At 50.9% G+C, this 22,075-nt stretch overlaps 1 protein-coding gene across 2 annotated transcripts in view; it reads right to left on the reverse strand.

Annotated features, from left to right (window-relative positions):
• GSG1L (GSG1 like) overlaps positions 1-21,564 on the reverse strand; it is a 247,528-nt gene extending 225,964 nt beyond the window's left edge. For both annotated transcript variants that reach the window (XM_065920332.1, XM_065920331.1), the window contains exon 1: positions 21,222-21,564. In XM_065920332.1, coding sequence (XP_065776404.1) covers positions 21,222-21,564 — 343 coding nt within the window. The remainder of the gene's footprint in view (positions 1-21,221) is intronic.
• Positions 21,565-22,075: the final 511 nt, after the last annotated feature.

Consider the following 22,075-nt stretch of genomic DNA (forward strand, 5'->3'; position numbering starts at 1 on the left):
TATGAAGTTCATCAGAGCATTCTGTTCTTCTCAACAAGATTTACCCTCAGGACAATCTAGTTAACCAGAGTCCAACCTGTGTGTTAGCTGCTCAGTCTTTGCAACCACATGGACTAAATAACCTGCCAGGCTCCTCTGTCCATGGGATTCTCCAGGCAAGAACACTGGAGTGGGTTGCCATTTCCTCTTCCAGGACATCTTCCCAACCCAGGAACTGAGCCCGGGTCTCCTGCACTTCAGGCAGATTCTTTACCATCTGAGCCACCAGGGAAGCAGAGTCTAACCTGCTGGGGTGTCACCAGAGCCTTACTAACCTGGAGGAAGGGAAATACCCAATTCCAGCGATCCTATGCCACCTAATAGCACAGCGGACTGAGAAGCACATGGGAAACTCACAACCCAGGGGTACAGACTCACCGAAAGGCTGAGACCTCAGTCACAAGACCACAGGACACTTGCCCTGCCCCACACCTCACCATCACACTACTGAAGGCCGTCGACAGCACTTCCTTTTACCTGGCACGTCGTGTCCAGCTATTAAGAAAAAAATTACTAAGTATGGCTAACATGTGATCTGGCAACTGCACCCCTGGGCATATATCCAGAGAAAACCCTACTTTGAAAAGATACACGCACCCCAAGGTTCGTAGCAGCAGTATGTATAATAGCCAAGACAAGGAAGCAACCTAAGTGTCCATCAACAGATGAATGGATAAATAAGATGTAATTAAAATATGTATAAAGGAATGATACTCAACCATAAAAAGAATAAAATAATGCCATTTGCAGGAACATGGATGGGCCTAGAGATTATTATATTAAGGAAACAAGCCAGACAAAGACAAATATCACATCATACCACTGGATGTGGAATCCAAAACATGAAACAAATGAACTTATTTACAGAACAGAAACAGACTCACAGACATAGAAAATTAACTTATGGTTACCAATGGGGAAAGTAGGAGGAGGAATAAATTAGGAGTTTGGGATTAGCAGATATGCACAAATATATAAAAAATAGATAAACAACAAGGTAGTACTATACATAACACAGGGGACTATATTCAGTATCATAGAATAAACCATAATGGCAAAGAATATGAAATATGATATATATATACATTTATGTTATATTTATTTTATTTGGGATATATACATACACCCAAAATTAACATCAGACAGATCCATAAAGTTCAGAGAATGCCAAAAAGAACATTAAGGCTATGTGACAGAAAATAATAGCCATAGAGGTCAGGGGACAGAAAACAATCCCATAAATAAGAGGTGGATGTTTCTAAAGAAGAGCCCAGAACAAATGGAATAGTAAAAATAGTTGAAAATATAATACAATCAAGCCTTCCTAAGCTGATAACAGCAGGTACTTGGCCAACTTAAAAAGAGATTTATTTATTCTGTGATGAAATTCTATTTTGAGGATGAATGGAAAAAATCATATAAGAATCAAGGAAAAACAAAACAAGTTGTCCACAAAAGAAAAAAATTAGACTGACTTCAGGCATCTCTTCCTCAGTGAGAGACGCCAGAAAACATGGAATGATGACCACAGGATACTAAGGGGAAAGGTTTAAATCTGTGTCTTCTATACCCAGCTATGGTGTCATTCATAGCCAAAGGTCACAGCGAGCCATTCTTAAACAAGAGCTAAGAAGCAGATCACACGCATTGGGGATAAAGCACTGTCTTCCATCCTACAAAGCTCTGATCTTGTCTCTGCTCCCTGCCCCACTTCACCCCACACCACTCTCCCTAGCTCACTACCCTCCAGCCACATCCATCCTCTCTCCATTCCTCCCACTCGCCAAGCTCTGTCCCTCTGCAGAGGTTTTGCACTGTTGCTTCCTCTGCCTGCCCCAGGCTAGCTTCCTCTAACTCTTCAAGTCTCACTTAAATGCCCCTCCTCAGAAGAAGATGGGTTTGCTGCTTCATGTATTGTTAATACACACACATTCACACATGAGCCGATGTATGTGTGAACACATATACACACAACTATAAGTTCCAGGCTGGCAGGAACCACCTCACTGGCCTCATCTCCACTGCATCTCTGCATCAAGCATGGGATCCAGCCCACAGCTGGTGGCCAGAACATACACCATCATATCTAGTGTTCAAAGTCAACCAGGACATGAATAAAATGGAGTAGGGGTGGAAATTAACTAAAAGGACTTTAATTAGTATTGAAACCAGTTATGCAAGAAATCAAGTTGCAATTATTATTACAAATATGAGTAAAAACCAAAATTCAAGAGCCACTAATCTCATCCTAGGACTTCTCCAGTGATCCAGTGGGCTTCCACTGCAGGGAGTGTAGGTTCAATCCCTGGTGAGGGAAGCAAGATCCCTCAAGCTGCATGGGGCAGCCAGAAAAAAAAAAAACTGACTTCCCAGGTGACACTCATGGTAAAAACTGCCCTCCAATGCAGGAGACGCAAGAGACACAGGTTTAATCCCTGGGTCAGCAAGATCCCCTGGAGGAGGGCATGGCAACCCACTCCAGTATTCTTGCCTGGAGAATCCCATGGACAGAGGAGCCTGGTGGGCTACAGTCCATAGGGCTGCAAAGAGTCAGACACAACTGAAGTGACTTAGCACACAACCTCATCCTACTGCAGAAGATATACTACAAACAGCTCTTCATAATTATTAGAAAAATAGAAATCTAAGTTTTAAAAACAGAATTAACAGCAATGTGTATATTTTTCAAGTCATTATCAAAGAAAATAGAAATAAAACCAAAAAAGAAAAACAAAGAAAATGCTTAAAGAAAAGAATATATAATTGAAACATTCTACAAAAAGAGAGACATGAAATCCAATGTACTGATTACAGAAATAAACGTCATTTGGTTAAGACCCCCCAAGTGTCCCAAAAGACAGAATCTAACTATGTTACTCCTACCAGATGTGCACCTAACAGAAAGACACAAAAAAAGTTAAAATAAAAAGGCTAGAAAGATATCAAGAGGACACAAACAAAAGAAAGCTGGGATAGTGATATTAAAATATGAAAAAATAGAAGCCAGAGCAAACAGCATTCACTAGGGGAAAATAGTCATTTTATCTTGACAAAAGATAAAATCCACAATTCCACAATGAAAATATAACTGCCACAGATCTTTTTGTGATGAATAACAAAGAATCAAACTTTATAAAAACAAAAACTATTAGAAACACAAGTAAAAATGGAAAGAATTCTATTGAAGAGAAAACTTTGACCTACCGCATCTAGCTTTTGACAGATCAAGAAAGGAAAGAGAAATAAACAACAAAATCATCCTTGAAATTCTAAATTCTATAAAGCTGCTTTACCTTATACACAGAAAAATTAAATAAAACTTTCAATCTGTCAAATAATTTTTACCAAAAAAGTACGAAGCAGAATTTCACAGGCCACCTCCTTCAACATTCTGTAAAGCTAAAAATTAATGACAAAAAATTTAAGTGAACAAGGCAAAGCACCAGGAAATTATTAATGCTCTACTAAATTATTCTTGAAGATAAATTCAGTGAAAGGGACTTCCCTGGCGGTCCAGTAGTAAAGAATCCGCCTTCCAATGTAAGGAACAAGAGTTCAATACCTGGTCAGGGAACTAAGAACCCCCAGCCATAGGGCAGGCAACTAAGCCCAAGCTCCACAGCGAGAGAAGCCCGTGTGCCTCAACAAAGACCCAGTGCAGCCATAATAAACAAGCAAATAATTCAACAACGAAGCAAAACTGAAATTTCAGAACTGTTGAAAGCAAAATTGCAATTTCAGAACTTTTAGAAAACCATTTTGAAAAAGGCACTGCATTTCAAAGCTCACAAGATTTGAGCAAAGTGGCGCTGATAGCCAAACTCAGAGCACTAGATGCATTCTCATTTTTAAAACCATGGAAACAAAATTTTCAACACAAATACTTGAAAACACTAATAAAACAACCCTCACGAAAGTAAGCCAAAAGAAATTAATGATGCACTAGGAAATTTAAACTGAATTTATAAATACAAGAGTAAGGCCTCTTTATTAAAAAAAAAAAAAAAAAAAAGTCAGTAGGACAATTAAACAGCCTAGCTGGTAAGACCTGGACCAAAAACAAGAGAAGAATCAGGAACAAATTACCGGAGACTTCAACTTGAGAATGTGACATCTCGGTACAGATCCCATGTAAAGATTTCAAGCCAGTCTGCTCTTTTCTGGAGGGTCTGAAAAGCAATTTTCACCAGGACCCATATCACCCTCAGCAGATTTCAGCAAGATAAATCAAGAGAAAGAAGAAAAATATATAGGACTAGGAGTGTAAAGAGGAAACTAATTAAAGAGAGACTTTTCCTTTTAATCACAAGAAAATACTCTGCTAAATTTTATGCAAATAAGCTTGAATCTCTTGGTGAATAAATTATTTCAGGAGAAAACACAATTCTCTAAAAACTGACTCAAGAAGTAGAAAATGGATGAACTTATTCTGCCTAGAACGCTGCGCCCATACCCAAAACTCTGTGTGGCCACCTTATCCTGGTCATTCAGGCCTCAGTTCAAATGACACCCCTTGGAAGAAGTTTTCCCAGCACCCAATCAAGAACCCCACCCTCACCTGCTACCTCATGACCCTGCTTCATAGGACTTAGGTCGACAATGATTGAAAAAAGACTCTGCCTCCAATCCAGAGACCTGGGTTCAATCCCTGGGTCAGGAAGATCCCCTGAAGAAAAGGAATGGCTACCCACTCCAGTATTCTTGTTCAGAGAATTCCATGGACAGAGGAGCCTAGTGGGCTACAGTCCACGGGGTCGCAAAGAGTCAGACACAACTCAGATTTCTTTTCACGTACTTTTCATAAGAAATTATTGATTTATGTCTGCTTAACTTATTTATTTTCTCTCTCCACGGGAATGTGAGCTCCTTGTGAGAAGCGACCTCATTCATCAAGTTAACCAAGCATTCCTGGTACAGAGGAGAGGACCCAGCACACAGTAGGTGCTCAAAAAACATGTCTGAATGAACGAAGACCAAAGAAGACAAGAGGATAGCTTCCAAATAATCATTCCAATTGATCTCTTATTGCAAAGGAAGACAAATCTTTCAAGAAGGAAATAACTATCCAGGAAGTGTCAGAACACCTGGGCTGGCAGTCATATATGGGAAGATGACTGACCACAGCTCTCAAAATCCTACTCCAAAACAATCAGAGGGGGAACGAAGAACGGGCTTGAGAAGCAAGCAACCTAAACGTCCATTGACGGAAGAATGGATAAAGAAGATGTGGCACATATATACAATGGAATACTACTCAGCCATAAAAAAGAATGAAATAATGTCATTTACAGCGACATGAATGGACCTAGAGATTATCATACTAAGTGAAGTAAGTCAGAGAGAGAAAGACAAATACCATATAATATCACTTATATGTGGAATCTAAAATATGGCACAGGCGAACTTATTTACAAAACAGACTCACAGACTTAGAAAACAAACTTAAGTTTCCAAAGGGGAAAGTCGGGGAGGGATAAATTAGAAGTTTGGAATTAACACATACACACACTGTTGTTGTTTAGTCACTAAGCCATGTGTGACCCTTTTGCAACCCCATGGAAAAGGGTAACCTGCCAGGCTCCGCTGTCCATGGGATTCTCCAGGCAAGAAGACTGGAGTGGGTTGCCATTTCCTTCTCCAGGGGATCTTCCCGACCCAGGGATGGAACTCGTGTCTCCTGCACTGCAGGTGGATTCTCTGCCACTAAGCCACCTGGGAAGCCCCCAGATACACACTACTATATATAAAATAGATAACCAACAAGGAGGACCTACCATACAGCACAGGAAACTAGACTCCATGTTTTGTAACAACCTATAAGGGAAAAGAGTCTGAAAAGTATATGTGTGTTTGTGTGTGTGTGTGTGTGTGTGTGTGTACCTGTGCTATACACCTGAAACTGAAACTAATGTGATATTATATTAATAAATCAACTACACTTCAATTAAAAAACCTCCATTAAAGACAGTGAGTATCTGAATCTACAAGAGATTTAAAATAAAATAGATACAAACAACAAGGACTTATTGTATAACACAGGGAAGTATATTCAATATCTTATAATAACCTATAATGGAAAAGAATATGTATACATAACTGAGTCATTTGGCTATACACCAGAAACCAACACAACACTGTAAATCAACGATACTTCAATTAAGAAAAAGACAGAAAAGTCACAGAGATGCGACTGGCTTATGCGGTTAAGAACACACGTGGAAGCAATGAGTGGCCTGGAACCGTACAAGACTTTAGATGCATTCCTCTACTCAAGACACTCAGACCAGAGGGCAGAGGAGACGGGGAGAAGTGGTTGGACTCTGGCTGTATTTCTACTCCTGTTAATATTTATCTATTTATTTTCAGCTGAATCGGGTCTTTGTTGAGACACGTGGCGTTTTCCTCGCAGCACGTGGGAATCGTCCTGGTGGCTTCGTTGCCCCACAGCATGTAGGACCTTAGTTCCCCAACCAGGGATAGAACTCGCTTCTGCATTGGAAGGCAGATTCTTAACGACTGGCCCACCAGAGAAGTCCCTGGATGTATTCTGGAAAGGAGCCAACAGGCTCTGCTGATGGACCGAATGCCGATGTGTGTGTGAGACAGAGAGAGCGGGGAGAAGGGGTTAAAGAGAACTTCAAGGTCTCACCTGGGAAAGACGGTGCTGTCCTTTGTTGCTTATTGAGATGGAGCTGAGGGGGCAGGTGAGGACGAGGTATCCAATCACGCTTGTCACCAGTCTTCCCAAGCTCCGCTTTCTAGGCACCTGGCAGGACCGCCATGCTCCAGCCCCCAGGAGATGGGCCATGACCATGTGACTTGCTTCGGCCAATGAAACGCAAGCCAAATGGCATGAGCCACTTATGGGCAGAAACTCGTCCCCCTTTCCCGCTTCTACAGCCACAGAACCCGGAGACAGAGCCTCTCTTACCCGAGTCCAGGGTGGGGACACATAAACACAGCCCCTGGGGTTGTCTGAACCTTCCCGGACTTGTAGATGGTCAGGGCACTGTGACCCAGCCTCCTCCGGCCAGTGATGGCAGAACAGACGGTGGGTTGGGGACTTGTCCATTGGAGATGCTGGTTAGACCTCCGAGCAGAGGTCTTAACTGAGGGGAGTCACTGAGACTTGTGTCCAACTCCCCACCCTGACTGTGTCTGGGGAGGGTCTACCTCCCTCTGCTCCTCACCCAGGACCACCCAGATTTCTCCTGAGTCTGGGCAAGGCAAGTGTTAGTCGCTCAGTCGAGTCCAACTGTTTGTGACCCCACGTGCTGTAGCCCACCAGGCTCCTCTGTCCATGGGCTTCTCCAGGCAAGAATACTGGAGAAGGGTACCATTTCCTCCTCCGGGGGATCTTCCCGACCCAGGGATCAAACCCACATCTCCTGCATTGCAGGCAGACTCTACCATCTCAGCCACCAGGACCAGCAGGGGACAAGGCTGGCAGCTGAGAGCATGCGACAATTATGGCAGGGAGAGACAGTTCTTCCGGAGCTCAACCCTGGGACAGAGAAAGCAGGATGGAGAGAGGCCCCGAGAGAAGAGGGGACAGACAGACAACGACAGAGGGTGGGGAGGCTCCACAAGTGTGTCCCAGCAGCCACCAGCATGCAGATCCAGTTGACTCGCTGAGAAGCTGCCTCCCACATACTGAGTTTACTTGGGCTGCGAATGACTAATAAAAAGATCATATTTTCCCTAAGATGTGTTTATTACTCTCCTCATATGTGAGTCACCACCATCCTTATTATTATTGACCTGTGGCAGTTTGGAGAAGGGCTGGAGAGCCTCGATGGGCAGAAGCCCCCCAGTAGAGCAACATCAAGCCCACCCACTCCCCCCCCACCCCCTGAGCAGCGGTGGGATGGCGGGAGGAGGAGGGGGGAGCCTGGGGAAGGGGAAGGTCTGGCCTGGCTGCCGAGCCTTCCCCACCTGCCCGAGGCACCAAGGGCTGAGGCCCCACTAGCCCACCCCTGGCAGAGTTGCCTCCTCCTGCCATGGACTCAGCCCTCCTGGAAAAGAGCAGTAAGAAGGGGCCATATGTGCGCCTTCCCACCTCCCCAGGGCTATTTCAGGCTCCCCTTACTTGCCTCTCCTCCCAGCTCCTCAGGCCTGCGTGTGTGTGTACGTGTGTGTGCACGTGTGTGTCTGTGTGTGTCTCCCTCTCTCGGTGTCTCCCTCTCAGTTACTCCATTTCCCTCCTAATTCCCTCCTAATTGTACAAGGTATCAAGTATATCCCATGGAAAGACCCTCATCCTGCAACATTGAGATCCTAGGTACCAGCTCTCCCGTCCTCCCTCCCAGCCTCTGCTTCTCTCTGTGTCTCTCCATCCGTGTGTGTGCGTCCCTGGTCTGTGACTCTGCCCATCCCTCTGTCTGTCTCCCTGTCTCTGCCCCGCTCCCCTCTCCCACCCGTGTCCCCTCTGTATGTATCTCCCTTTCTCTGTCTCTGTCACTCTCTTTCATCAACTCCCTTCCTGGCTCCTCTGTCTGATCGCAGCCTTGCCCTGGGTCCCTCTCATATTCGGGGTGTGTCTGCCGTCTCTGACCCCCTCCCTGGGAGGCTGGGATGTAGGATAAGGCCCCTCCCCACCGCCGCCTCTCCCCCAGGCCACAGCTCTGCTTCCGGAAGCTGGAACATGGACATCCCCCGGCTGGCGTCCACCAGCAGGAAGGGGGCAGCCCCTGGGAGAGGAACCTGCAGCCCAGTGTCCAGAAGCGATGAGGACGCAGCCTCAGCATGGGCAGTTTGGGGCCGGGACACCCTTCACACCTCGGCGAGTCACCACCCAGCTGGAGTCCAGTGACAGAGGTCAGCGCTGCCATCTTCATTTTTGTCAGCGATTCTGGCCTCCCCATTCAAGCAAATTTAAACTCACAAGTCTCAGGAGCTCAGGACGATCACCCCACTTGCCAGGTGGGGAAACTAAGACCCACACCTCCTCTGAAAACACAGGAGAGGAAAACTTCCCACGCGCTCTGCTCTAAACTTCTGTCCCTAGCAGTGTCCCCATCCCCTGTGTGGGATCACATCTTTCCTCCTGGGGATCCTGCACGTCTGCCCAGGCCTCCACTCTGAGGACACTCAGGGTCTCCCCTCGCTCCTACCGTGACCTGGGGAATCCTGGAGCCCTGGGCTTCACCATCCTGGAACAGTCTTGGGGGGCTGTGGGGCACTCCCCACCAGCCAAGAGGGGCCTCTGCACTTGGGCTGATCTTGTCTGTCACCTTCTTCCCCCTTTACACACACACGCACACACGCACACGCACGCACTGACCATCCTGGCAGCCCTCAAGGCTTAATTTTGCTTTGTGCATTTCTAAGGTATCATGTACATCCCATGGAAAGACCCTCATCCTGCGACATTGAGCCCCTGGGTACCAGCTCTCCCATCCAAAGGGATTCTGCCACTTCCTAAGGACCACTGCGTTCTGGCCCAGGGACACCATGGTGAGAAGTTGAACACAGTGTCTGGTCTGCTCTGAGCTGCTCACTTTAGGATGAGAGGTACAAGTGATAAATGTGCTTGGAAATTTTTTTTAAAAAGTCATTTCAGCAAGTGGTACGTGCTGTGAGGAGATTGTGGGAGAACACAGCATCAAGGGCTGGGGGGTGGGGAGGGTCTTCGGACGTGACAGCTTCATATTTACAGGAAGGGAATCCAGATGAGGGACCAGTGAAAGCAAACACCCAGAGGTGGGAAATACGCTGGATGTGGCCGAAGTGCAGAGAGAGTGTGGGGCAGAGCCAGAGTGGAAGACCGTACCAGAAGTTGAGAGAGCAGGAGGCAGAGGGGGGCTGGCAGTCAGGGGCCTGGCCAGAGCTGCCCCGCCCGCTGCCCCCTTGTCAGACGCAGAATGAGAGGCCTGGATGGGAACCCTACGGCCCACACCTGCTGTGCTTCAGAAACCCCTGGGGAGCTGCTTAGACGTGTAGATACCTAGGACTTCTCTGCTGGTCCAGTGGTTAAGAATCCGCCTGTCAATGCAGGGGACATGGGTTCGAACCCTGGTCCAGGAAGATCCCACATGCTGAAGAGCATCTAAGCCCACGTGCCACAACTACTGAGCCCAAGCTCTGGAGCCCGTGCTCTGCAAAAAAGAGAAACCACTGCAATGAGAAGCCCATGCGCCGAAAAGAAGAATGGCCTCCACTCGTGGCAACTAGAGAAAAACCCTAGTGCGGCAATGAAGACCCCGTGCAGCCAATTAATTAATTAAAAAAAGAAGTTCAGATCCCTGGGCCTTACCCCCCACCTATTCAGCAGAAGGTCCAAGGGCAAGGCCCTAGGGAATCTTTCTTCTAGCAAGTTCCAGTTAGCATCACCGACTCAATGGACATGAATCTGAGCAAACTCCAGGAGACAGTAGGGGACAGAGGAGCCTGGTGGGCTACAGTCTATGGCGTCACAAGGAGTCAGACACGCCCTAGCCATTGAACACCACCAACAGCAACTAGATGGCCCTGGGCACAGCCCAGTTTGGGAAACACCAGATGGCTCAGAGGTCCTCAACTTGGGGTGGTCTCCAGTGTGGGTCTCCAGAAACCACAGGCCAGATTGTGTGTTTAGGGGGACCCGGTTCTCTGGATGGAGGCCCCTGGTTTCCATCTCAGCATCACAGAGCCCAGAGGGACACACGATCAAGAACCTCTGACTCAGGCACAGCTGCAGCGTCTTGGCTAAAAGGAACCGGGCCAGGGATGGAGGGCTCAGCTGCAAACTCCTTCAGTTCCTAGGGTACCTTTGTTGTGTAAGTAGGGGGCATCTGTTGTCCTTATCTGACCAGCATGTTTCTCCTCTTACTGGGTTGTTGTTATTGTTCACTGGCTCAGTCATGTTCAATTCTTTTGTGACCCCTTGGACTGTAGCCCACCAGGCTCCTCTGTCCATGGGATTTCCCAGGCAAGAATACTGGAGTGGGCTGCCATTACCTTCTTCAGGCGATCTTCCTGACCCAGGGATCGAACCCGCGTCTCCTGCATTGGCAGGTGGGTCCTTTACTCCTGAGCCACCTGGGAAGCCCCTCTTACTTGGACAAGTCCCAACTCTGAAGAACCACCTACAATACAGTGATTGCTTTAACTTTTTTATTGTGGAAAATTTCAAACATACACAAAAGTGAAAGGCGTAGTGTAATAAGTCCCCATGAATCTATCGACTACCATCAAGAATTATCAACACCTGGCCAATGTCATCTCATCTTTATCATTCTCCTGTCCTCTTTCCCTTTTTTTAAAACAGAAGGTCCTTGTCAGTTACTTATTTTAAACAGAGCAGGGTGTATATGTCAATCCAATGACTCTTTTAATGGCCCAAATTCTTCACTCTCTCCTGTATCCATAGAGGGCTTCCCTGGTGGCTCAGATGGTAAAGAATCCGCCTGCCAATGCAGGAGACTCGGGTTTGATCTCTGGGTCAGGAAGATCCCCCAGGAAGGAAATGGCAACCCACTCCAGTATTCTTACCTGGAAAATCCCATGGACAGAGAAGCCTGGAGGGTTACAATCCATAGGGTCGCAAAGAGTCAGACACGATTTAACAACTAACATCAACAATCTATATCCATGCCCTTGGCCATTATGAGTCTGTGGTGTCCACAACAGTGACTCCAGGCTCAGCTGCATGATTTGCTTTGGCCAATGAGATGTCAGCAAATCAAATATCCAGCGACCAGCATACTTCGGTATTAGGTGTGAGTCACCTAATGTTTAGGCCCAACCTAATGTGGACCCGCAGACTATCGAGCTGAGCTTACAGCTGTCTGCCCCTGAGGTTCTGCGGTTACACAGCATCCCTGTGGCAAGTGCTGACTAGCACAACCCTCTTCAACTCTCAGGCCTCATGGTTGAGGGGAACCTGTCCTCATCTCCTGTGGTCAATCAATACCGTCTACCCCTCTGGCCATGCCCATCAGTTCAAGGACATGGAGACATGGTCCCAAGCTGATCCAATGAGAACCAGCTCTGGGACTTTTGTTTGGAACCATGGAGAGGATGATCTCTTTTGCCTCTGAAGTTACTGAAAGGACAGAAGGTAAGTCTAAAGTTTTGGGGGATGTCCACAGGGGGAGAGTGGACTTGAGAATGAAACTAACCCAGAGGAAGGCAGAGCCAAGGGCTGGAAAGAGAAACTCTTTCCAATTACCCCGTGATCCCGCCACGCCACAACCTGGACTTATCTTAGGAGACTTTCTATCAAGAACGACCATAAATTCCTCTTTTTTTTCATAAGCCCATTTCAGGTGATTTTGTCTCTCACGTGGTGAGTCCTGGAATCCTGCCTAATGGGTCACCTCCTTTAGGGATGTCCATCCAAGCCCCACCCATCCCCCTGGCTTGAAGCTCTGCTCTCCTCTCTTCACAGGACGGGCTTGTGCAGATCCTACACTCCCCACTCCTGGACAGAGCAGATGGGACCAGCCATCAAGGCCGCCACAGACACCACGCAGTCCAATCAGATTCTTTCTCAAGACGGTGACCCGATAGCCATGGAAACAAGAAGCTGGAACTCCAATCACATGAGCAGCAGGGCTTTGGCCGAGAAGTTGCAAACTGGCGGGACAGGGTCTGCTCACCCCTCATAAGTGTTGGCCCCAGTCCTGCAGAGCACGCTTCTAATTTTCAATTGAATTCATCGCCAAATTTCAACCATCAAGAGGTTTCTTGGAGGGCTGATAAAATGGGCAGCTTTTGGTCCCACAGGGTCCCCCTTCCTCCAATGACAGTAGGCACTGGAGCCGAACAGTAGCTGCCCTTTAGGGGGGCAGCCGCTCCCAGTTCCGCACCGGCCCCTCCCTTCTCTATATGCCACTCTCTTTGGTTTCCAGTCTGGCCTCCGTAGGATTTCAGTCAGAGGCTCTGGACCTGCGGGAGGATTATCAGCTCTGGCCTCCAGGAGCCCAGATAGTCCTGGCTCTGACCTCCAAGGCCTTTGCCTGGATTTTGTAGGCAGCAGCATCCTCCTTAAAAAAAAAAAAAAAAAGAAACCCTATCCTTAAGTGGGCTCGAGTCTGCTCTGTTTGAACCAAGGATGGTCCCACAGGCAACACAGAGGCCTGAGGTCACAGTATCCCCACAAGGTTCCAAGTCTGGCCCCAGGATTTAAACAGGGAGGATGACCGTATGAGCCCCCTTAGCCCCTTAGAGCACCCCCACTGAATACCTCTTCTCAGAAGCAGAACAGGGAAGGGAAGAGGGAAGAAAGAACTTCCGACAAGTCCAGGGGAACGACAGGCACAGAACCTGGGGCCTCCCGCTGCACACACGTGTCCTGAGAAGGTCCGAGAACCCCACATGCATTCAACACATATTCACCGAACCCTCACTCAAAGCCAGCATTATGTGAAATGCACCAAGTCTTGCTCCCATGAAGATAGCATCCGAGCAAGGGAGAGACATAATGAAGATAAATGAAAACAGAAATAGAGTCACAGATGTATTATCAAGGGGGGGGAAAGGGGGAGAGATAAATTTAGAGGTTGGGATGGACAAGTGTGTGCTAAGTTGCTTCAGTCATATCCAACTCTGTGTGACCCTATGGACTGTGGCCCGCCAGGCTCCTCTGTCCATGGAATTCTCTAGGCAAGAATACTGGTTGCCACGCCCTCCTCCAGGGGATCTTCCTGATCCAGGGATCGAACCCGCGTCTCTTATCTCTTACATCTCCTGCATTGGCAGGCAGGTTCTTTACCACTAGCACCATCTGGGAAGCCCTGGATGGACACATACACACTACTATATATAAAATAGATAACTAATAAGGACCTACTGTATAGCAAGGGCAACCTTACTCGATACTTTGTAATGGCCTATATGGGAAAAGAATCTTAAAAAAGAGGGGAGATATGTACAGGTATAACTGATTCACTTTGCTGTATACCTGAAACTAACACAACATTGTAAATCAACTACACTCCAATAAAATGTTTCAAAAGAAGGGAAGGAAGGAGATAAATGAGTGTGATATGTAGTGCATAAGACAATAATTAGAATAATGGGGGAATAAGGAGGGCGGGGGAAGTGTTTGGAGGTAGTGAGGTCGCTGATAAAGACCACATGGTCTGGGGGTGGTCGGGGACCATGTCCACTGAGAAGAGGACATCTGAGCAGAGTCCTGCCTGAGAAGGGACCTGGCAGGTACCTGGAAAAAAGTTCCCACATTAAAGGAGCAGCAAGGGCAAAGGTCCTGAGGCAGGAGGGCCTTGGCCTGTTGGAGGGCCAGCAAGGAGGCTGGTGTGGCCGGGGCAGAGCAGTTGCGGGGAGAGATGGTCAGAGAGGCACAAGGGGCAAATTTCAAAGGGCCCCAGGGCTTGGAGGATGCCTGGCTGTAACCAAGTAAGACAGGATGCACGGGAGGGCCCTGCGCAGAGGAGGGACTCGGATTTAAGAGGATTCCTCCGGCTGCCGGATGGGGAACAGACGGGGGTGGGGACCACGGACAGGAGCAGGGAGCCCAGAGAGGGGTGACTGCCCTAGTCCAGGGGAGAGGGGCCAGGGCAGAGCTGGTCAGGACACGGTCAGGTGGGGGCTAGACTCTAAATGAAGAGCAGGCAGGATCTGCCCATGGATGAGACGTGGGATGTGAGAACACGAGGCACCAAGGAGGACCCCGAGGCTTGGGGCCTGGGCGGATGGTGGGGGGTAGGGGGATGGTGGACCACGGGAAGAGGCAACTGCCACCTCCACAGGAACCTGGGCCCAGTGCGGATGGACCTGCCAAGTTTTTGAGAAAAGCCATCAATCTGGATGTTTCTGTGAAGTGTCTCAATTTTCAAACACTGGCAACTTATTCAAAGATGCTGAAAACACTGCAGGGCCAAGAAAACAGATGGACAGGGTCTTCCCTGATGGTCCAGTGGTTAAGGCTCCTCACTTCTACTGCAAGGGGCGAGAGTTCGATCCCTGGTTGGAGAACTAAGATCGTGCCTGCCATGCAGCCAAAAATACATAAATAAACCAAATATACCTATTTTTTTAAAATAGACAGTTAGAAGGTGACCCAAGGGCCACACGTCTGCAGCCTCTAACCCACGATCAGATGACCACAAGCTCCATTACTGAGTGATTGCTGTATACCAGCCAAGCATCTGTGTTATCCACCTGAACTCCAAGGACACAATCGTGAGGCAGATATCATCATCCTCTTGTCCCAGCCAAGCAAACTGAGGCCCAGAGAGGGCAAGCCCCTGGCAGAGGTCACACAGCACATGAGTGGTAGCTTGGGGGATGGAGCCTGGACAGTGCAGTCACAGGGTGCTCTGCCACCTCCATCACGCAGACAAAAAACAAAATGAAATGTTCATTTTACACACAAGGAAAGACAAGGCCAGAGAGTGTGTGTGACTTGTTTAAAGTCCCTCTGCAAGTTGGCACTGGAGGCAGGACTTGAACCCAGGACTCAGGACACCTGGCACACTGCTCTTCCCAATGAGGTCTCTTGGAGGCGCTGGGGGAGCCTGTATTAACTGGGATTGGGGACAGGACTCAGCACAGTACAGCAGACAAAGGCCAGGCTCTGAAGCCTTCGGCATATCACAACTCTATCATCCGGAAGCTGTGTGACCTTGAACCAATCACTTTACCTCTCTGTGCCTCAGTTTCCTCACTGGGTATAACCATGGCACCTACTTCACAGGGTTCTTATGGGAACCAAATAGAGTAACACTTGGGTGGGGGGGGCCAAGCCACACCCTTCAAGGTCCAGCTCTTCACCCATCAGCTGCTCCTGGCCCGTGTAACATTACACTGATGCATTCCCAAGCCCTGGAAGCTCCAGGCTGGGGACATCACAGGCCTGCTTATACTTGTGAAAATGGAGCAGCACAATGTAAGAGGCAGACAGAAGGGCTGGGGTTTCTGCAGAGATGAAGGGGAAGCAAGAAGCCATGGGGTAGCAGGGGGCTTCTCCTCCCCAGCAAGGGTCCCACCCCACGCTCACTAGTGAGCATGATGAGGGGCGGGTGGAGCAGAAACCTCAGCAGAAGGGGAGGGGTCCCCGGCCAGCCCCCTGATTCACTGCAGCGTAAGAAGACACCTGGAGCCTGGAGGAGAACTGCACCCAGAAAACAACAGCTACAACAACCGACAAATGCTGATGGAACACCACTACGCGCCAGCACTGGGGACCAGTGTGAAGAACCCAGAGAAACTCAACCCCCGCCTGCACGGAGCCCATGGACCACACGTGAAACAAACTAGGAACACCGAGCCAAAGTCGATGGTGGCCAGCGGCTAGAAATCAAGCAGGAGAAGTGTGGGGAGATCAATGTTCAATCAGGTGCTGGGAGAGAGCTGATTTCAAGAAGCTTCGGGAAACAGGAACTCCCCTGGTGCTCCAGTGGCTAAAACTCGATGCTCCCAAAGCAGGGCACCCGGGTTCGATTCCAGATCCCACATGCGTTTGTGCTTAGTAACTGAGTCATATCTGACGCTTTGCAACTCCATGGACTGTAGCCCGCCAGGCTCCTCTGTCCATGGGATTTGCCAGGCAAGAATACTGGAGTGGACTGCCACGCCCTCCTCCAGGGGATCTTCCCGACCCAGGGATAGAACCCGTGTCTCTTATGTCTCCTGCATTGGCAGTCAGGCTCTTTACCACTAGCACCACCTGGCAAGCCCAGATCCCACATGCCACAGCTGAAAGATCCAACATGCTGCAACAGTGCAGCCAAATAAATAAATAATCTTTTTTTTTAATTGCTGAAACAGTCTTTGTGGCCATCTGCTGGAAGAGCCTTCCAAGCAGAAGGAAGGACCAGTGCAAAGGCCCTGAGGCTGAGTATGTCTGGTGTCAGGGTCCAGTGTGGCAGAAGTCAGTGACCAGTGTGGGAAGGAGAAGACCCAGAGAGACAGAGAAGCCTTGTAGGCGGGGGAGGGCTGAGGGCCACCCTCATGCAGGGCCTCAAGATTCGGGGACCATGTGGCTTTGATTCTAAGTGAGAAGGCGACTGTCAGAGGGGCCTGTGCAAAGGAGGGACAGGATCCGATGATTACTCAGCTGCAAAGTGGACAGGAACGGACAGGGGCTGGGGGCAACGGTGGAACAGGTGCAGAAGTCCACGGGAGAGACAATATGGCTCAGACAGGGGGCAGCACAGAAGTGACCAGGCATCACACACCCAACAGGTGCCCAGCACGTCCCCTCACTGTTTCACTGAATCCTTGCTCCTTGAGCAGCTGCTAGTTGCTCTGATCCTCATAAACCCCATTCTACAGGCCAGCAAACTGAGGCCCTTGCCCAAACCACACCGCTATAAAAAGAGGTATTGCGAGGCATCCATCCTTCCTGGACCTTGTCCCACCCATGACAGCGGACAGAATGGGTCTAGAGTCAGGACACCAAACATCCTGTTCCTCCTTTCCCTGACTTCTCTCTCCCTTCTCGCCGGCCACCACAGTCCCACTTCCCTCCAGACACCTTCACAAGCTCCCCTAGACCTAGCCACCCCATCAATCCTCCGGAGTCACCCTTCTCCTCAGGCTCAAACATCACCTGCGCTCCCGTCAGCGCAGCCTCCTTCCCACCACCCCCTCCCGCACACCTCCAGACCTTCCCTCAGCAGTCCTCCAGGCCTTCCTCTGCCACCCCTCCCACCCTAAGGCCTGCGTCTGCACCCACCCGTCTGCACCCCCCCGCGCCTTCCGAGCATCTCAGCCAGAAGAGAAATCCAATTTGCGTGAAGGGCTTGGGGTAATTCTGTGTCGAGGCCACGCTTCCCTGTCTGCCTGTTGAAGGAGGCTGATGCTCCTTCTTAGAGGAAAGAGAAAAGCCTCCTTTGTGCCGGGTCTGGGGAGATCGTGTCTGTTTAGGACAGGCTGCAGTTTTCTTTGTGAACCCTGTAGATTTTTTTTAGTGTGGGAAAAGGGGCTTATTAGATTTCCCTGTGGCTGCCCAGAGTGGGGAGAGGTTTTTACCCTGAGCACAGAAAGAAATTACCGAACAGGCATTTGAGAGGAAGGAGCATTTAACAGCTGCCTCTCATGGAGAGGTTAGGATTTCGAGGTTGGTGTTTTCACTGGAGTGAACATAAAATGCAGAGAAAGGAAGAAAACCTTTTCTGTAGTTTCATGGTGGGAGGGAAGGAAGTTGGTTGGCCATATTCTGCGGGGAGAGCAGGATTTTGTTCCTGGGGGGGGCGGGGGTGGGAGGGGCGTGTTGGGGGGTGTTTTTTCTTCCCCCTTTCCAAGTAGAAAGAAATTTTAAAATGGTCGCAGAACCCAGAAGGAAGGTTGTCATAGCAACAAAAGTTTGAGGCCAGGTACCTCCTGACACCCTTTCAGCACCACGGCGGTGGAGGAGTAGGAAGTGGGCACCGTAGGATCCGCTGGGAAAATCTGAGCCAAGTGTGGCTCAGACTTCCCAAATTTCTCACCAACATTGACAGGCTGATAACTATTTTCCAAGCTCTGGGGGAGGAAAATGGTGATTTTCTGGGAGGGGCGATCACTTACCAACAGTGATCAAGAGGAAAGAGAAAAACTGTGGGTTTGTTTTATTTACCCAACAAACTAGCCATCCATGTTTTTACTAAGAGAGGACTGCAGGTGAGGGTCTTATGCTGAGCCCTCTCTGAAACGGTCCCCGTCTCTGACCCCCAACTGCACAGTTTTCTCTGATCACTTCATCTGGATTCCTTTCTGCCCCAGGAAGACGACTCAGGCCCCCTCATCAGGTGTGAGGCCAGACAAGAATCTCTCTTAACTTCAAACTCCTCATCTGAAAAATGGGCACCATAGAAGTGCCTGCCACGCAAGGGTGCTCAACAAGATTTCGCAGGTGAGATGTTTCCACAATGCCCGGTACACATCAAGAGCTCAATAATTGTGATTTAGCATTGTTTTCAATTTTTTTAATTAACATTCCTTAATGCTTAAGGAATTTAAACATCCTGTGTGGGGATATGCATATAGATATCGCTGATTCACTCTGTTGTACAGTAGAAATTAACACGACACTGTAAAGCAACTATACTCCATTCAAAAAAATCCTTAACATCTTGTGTCAAGCCCTGAATGAGCCACACGGATGAACTACAGGGAAATAACGGCAACAGTTCGGGGCGTGACCTTCAGGAAGAGGCCTGGAGGGACTTCCAACAATTGAGAGGCTAAGCTGGCCAGTGAAGACCCCGGCACTTCATGGAGCAGAGACGGGACCACCAGACACAGTGTTGGCTCTAAGTGTGTACATAAAGGAAGGCGCAGGTGGTCTGAGAGTTTCCATGAGGAGAAACTTGGTGAGAGGTAGAGGTGAAGTGTGGGGGACCTCTACCCCCAAAAGGGTGCAGATCCTTTCCAGGATAAGGCATTCCAGGGCCTCTGTGGGAGAGGACTGGGATGAGTGGAAAGCAGGGAATTTTAGCCAAGATGTCTTTTAGGGTTAATTTATTATTATTATTATTATTATTATTATTACATCCCAGAGTAAAATACTCATGTCCTGAGTGCATGCCAGAAGTAAGTCCGATGGGGTGAAACTGGTCAGGGCAGGACCCTAATCAGATGGTTTTTGGCAAACAGCCAGTATCAAGCAAGTGGTGCCATAAAAGTTCAGTGGGCCACCCCCAGAGACAAGACAGAGCAGACAGCACCCCAGGAAACTTCCAGTCCATGGTCCCGAGGCCTCATGCAACATTTATCCTGCAAATAGGTACTGAAGACCTTCTATGCGCTAGACAGTACCCAGAGATGGGCATGGCAATGAAGAAGATGGCCAGGGCCCTGCCCTCATAGAGTGTCAGCCTACGGGGACAGGGGACAAGAAGCTGGTGGCCAAAGGCATGCCCCCAGAAAACTTCAGGTTGTGCCAAGTGTGATGGGGGAGATAAAAGTGGCGATGAGCTATCAGTACAAAGATGGGAAGACTCTGCCTCCAAAGAGGGACAGGGAGGTCTTCTCTGCAGGGGACCCTGCCAGGAAGTCCCCCTGGAGCAGAGGGGGAGCCAGCCAGGGAAGACATAGGGAAAGGCATTCCCTGCAGGGACTGCAGCCTCCCTGGGTTTATTTCACACCTTTTTCCCTCTGTCCTTTCTACCAGTCAGGCCAAAGCCTAACTCGGGGCAAACTGGAGGTTTGTGGCCCACTCCTGTCTCCAATGTGACTACACACATAGCCCAAGTTGACATCTGAGAGCTAGGCGACAGATGGAGAGTTTTAACCTTGGGGAGAGAGGTCAATTCACTCAAGAGGGTTCCCACACTTGGACTTGGAGCAACATCCTCTCCACCGTCCGGGAGGTTCCGCCAGGCGTGCACCAGCGTCCCCAGCATGGGGCACCACCGCTGTCAGGCAGCTCTCCCCGGGATCCTACCCCAGCCTCGCTGCCTGCCTCAGGGACCCTCATTCCTGCACTGGCCGCCTCCTGCGGGTATAGGCAAGGGTGCGAGGCCAAGGGCGCAGTTGGATCTGTCTTCTGAAAAGTCACCCCCTTCCCCCCACCTCAAACCCCCCAACCCCCACCTCAATTCTGATCGGATCCTCGCAGAGCTGTCCCGCTTTCCTGCCTGCCTTCTCTGCCTCCCGCTGCATCTTCTCCCGGGTCGGGGGCCAGACGCGAAGTGTTCCTTGTCCCTTGCAGGGAACCAACCGGAATGCCACTCCTCACTCCCCAAGCCGGGACTGGGAGCCGATTTGCGCGGGTTGGGGATGGGGTGCGGGGAAGAATGACCCCCTGGGCTCCGGGCTCTGTGGATATGCGGTGGGAGGGGGCAGCTGATAGCAACAGTCCCTGCAGCAACACCCCCACCACCCTGGGCGGGACGGGATGGGGTGGTGGGAGTAGCCAGAGCCCCGCAAAGGGAAAATGGGGAAAGGGCGAGCGTGAAGATGAGTTCTGGCGCGGAAAGGAACGCGCGCCCCGCCGACCGGCAGCCGGGGCGGGTGGCCGGGAGACGCGCCTCCCCAAGGTGCCTGGCGCTCGGAAGGGGCAGGAGCTCCGCTTGAACCTTGAAACGGTGGAGCGTCCCGAACGCCCAGCATCCTACAGACACCACCACCACCACCATCCGGCGACCTGCCCACCGCGCTCCCCGCGCCCGAACGCTGAGCCGGCCGAGCCTGCGGAGCGCGGGGCACGGCGTCCTGGCGGCGGCGCGGGGCCCCCAGCCCGGGCGCGAGGAGGGAGCGCGCAGCCCCGGGGGAGCCGGGAGCCGAGCCCCGGGGCGCCGCCGCTCACTCACCGAGCCCGCCGAGCTCCTCCTCGCACGAGTACCAGATGCCGGTGTGGAAATTCCTGAAGAGGAAGCGGTCGTCTCCCGTCTCCCAGCTGTAGAGCGCGCCGCCAGGGGGGCCGTTCCCGGCAGCGGGGGCGGCGGGGACGGCGGGGGCGGCGGTGCCGTTGGCCGTGGCGTTGGCGCCCGAGTTGGGGCAGTTGGCGCTCCCGCCCTGGCCGCAGCCCGGCTTGGGCACCCGCTGCGTGCCCTGGCACCAGTGCGTGGTGAGGAAGGCGGTGGTGGCGAAGAGCAGCGCCAGCAGGTTCAGGGCCACGGCCAGGAGCGCTCGGCCGCGGCGGCTCGTCTTCATGCCGCCCGCGCCGCCGGGACCGCGCCGCCGGGGAGCTCCGCGCGCGAAGTTGGCAGCCGGCGCCCCGCGTCAGCGGCTGCTGCCCGCCGCGCCCCGGGGCTCGGGCGCCTGCGATGGGCGGCGGCGGACGCGGCGCGGGCCCATGACCCGCCCCCCTACCCCGGGGGTGGGGGCGCGGCGCGCGGGGGGCGCGCGGGGGAGCGCGGGGGGCGGGCGGCGGCGGAGCGGCTCCGGCGCGCCCGGAGCCCGGAGCGCGAGTGCACCTCGGCGAGGAGCCGCGGGCGCCTGGCAGCGGCCACGGCGCAGGGACGCGCGCCCCTCCGTGGGGAGACACCTGCAGGCGGCCGGAGACACTGTTCTGGCTCCCGCCCTCACGGGGAGAGGGGGCACCCCTCTCCGGGAGCGGGCAGAGGGGACCCCAGCAGAGAAGGGGCGCCGGGGAAAGAGACCCGCACCCGAGTGGAGGGTCTGAGAAGCAAAAGAGTGCCAGAGAGGCGCTCTCGGAGAAAGA

This window comes from Muntiacus reevesi, chromosome 2 (assembly GCF_963930625.1).
Source record: "Muntiacus reevesi chromosome 2, mMunRee1.1, whole genome shotgun sequence".
Classification (NCBI taxonomy): Eukaryota; Metazoa; Chordata; class Mammalia; order Artiodactyla; family Cervidae; genus Muntiacus; species Muntiacus reevesi.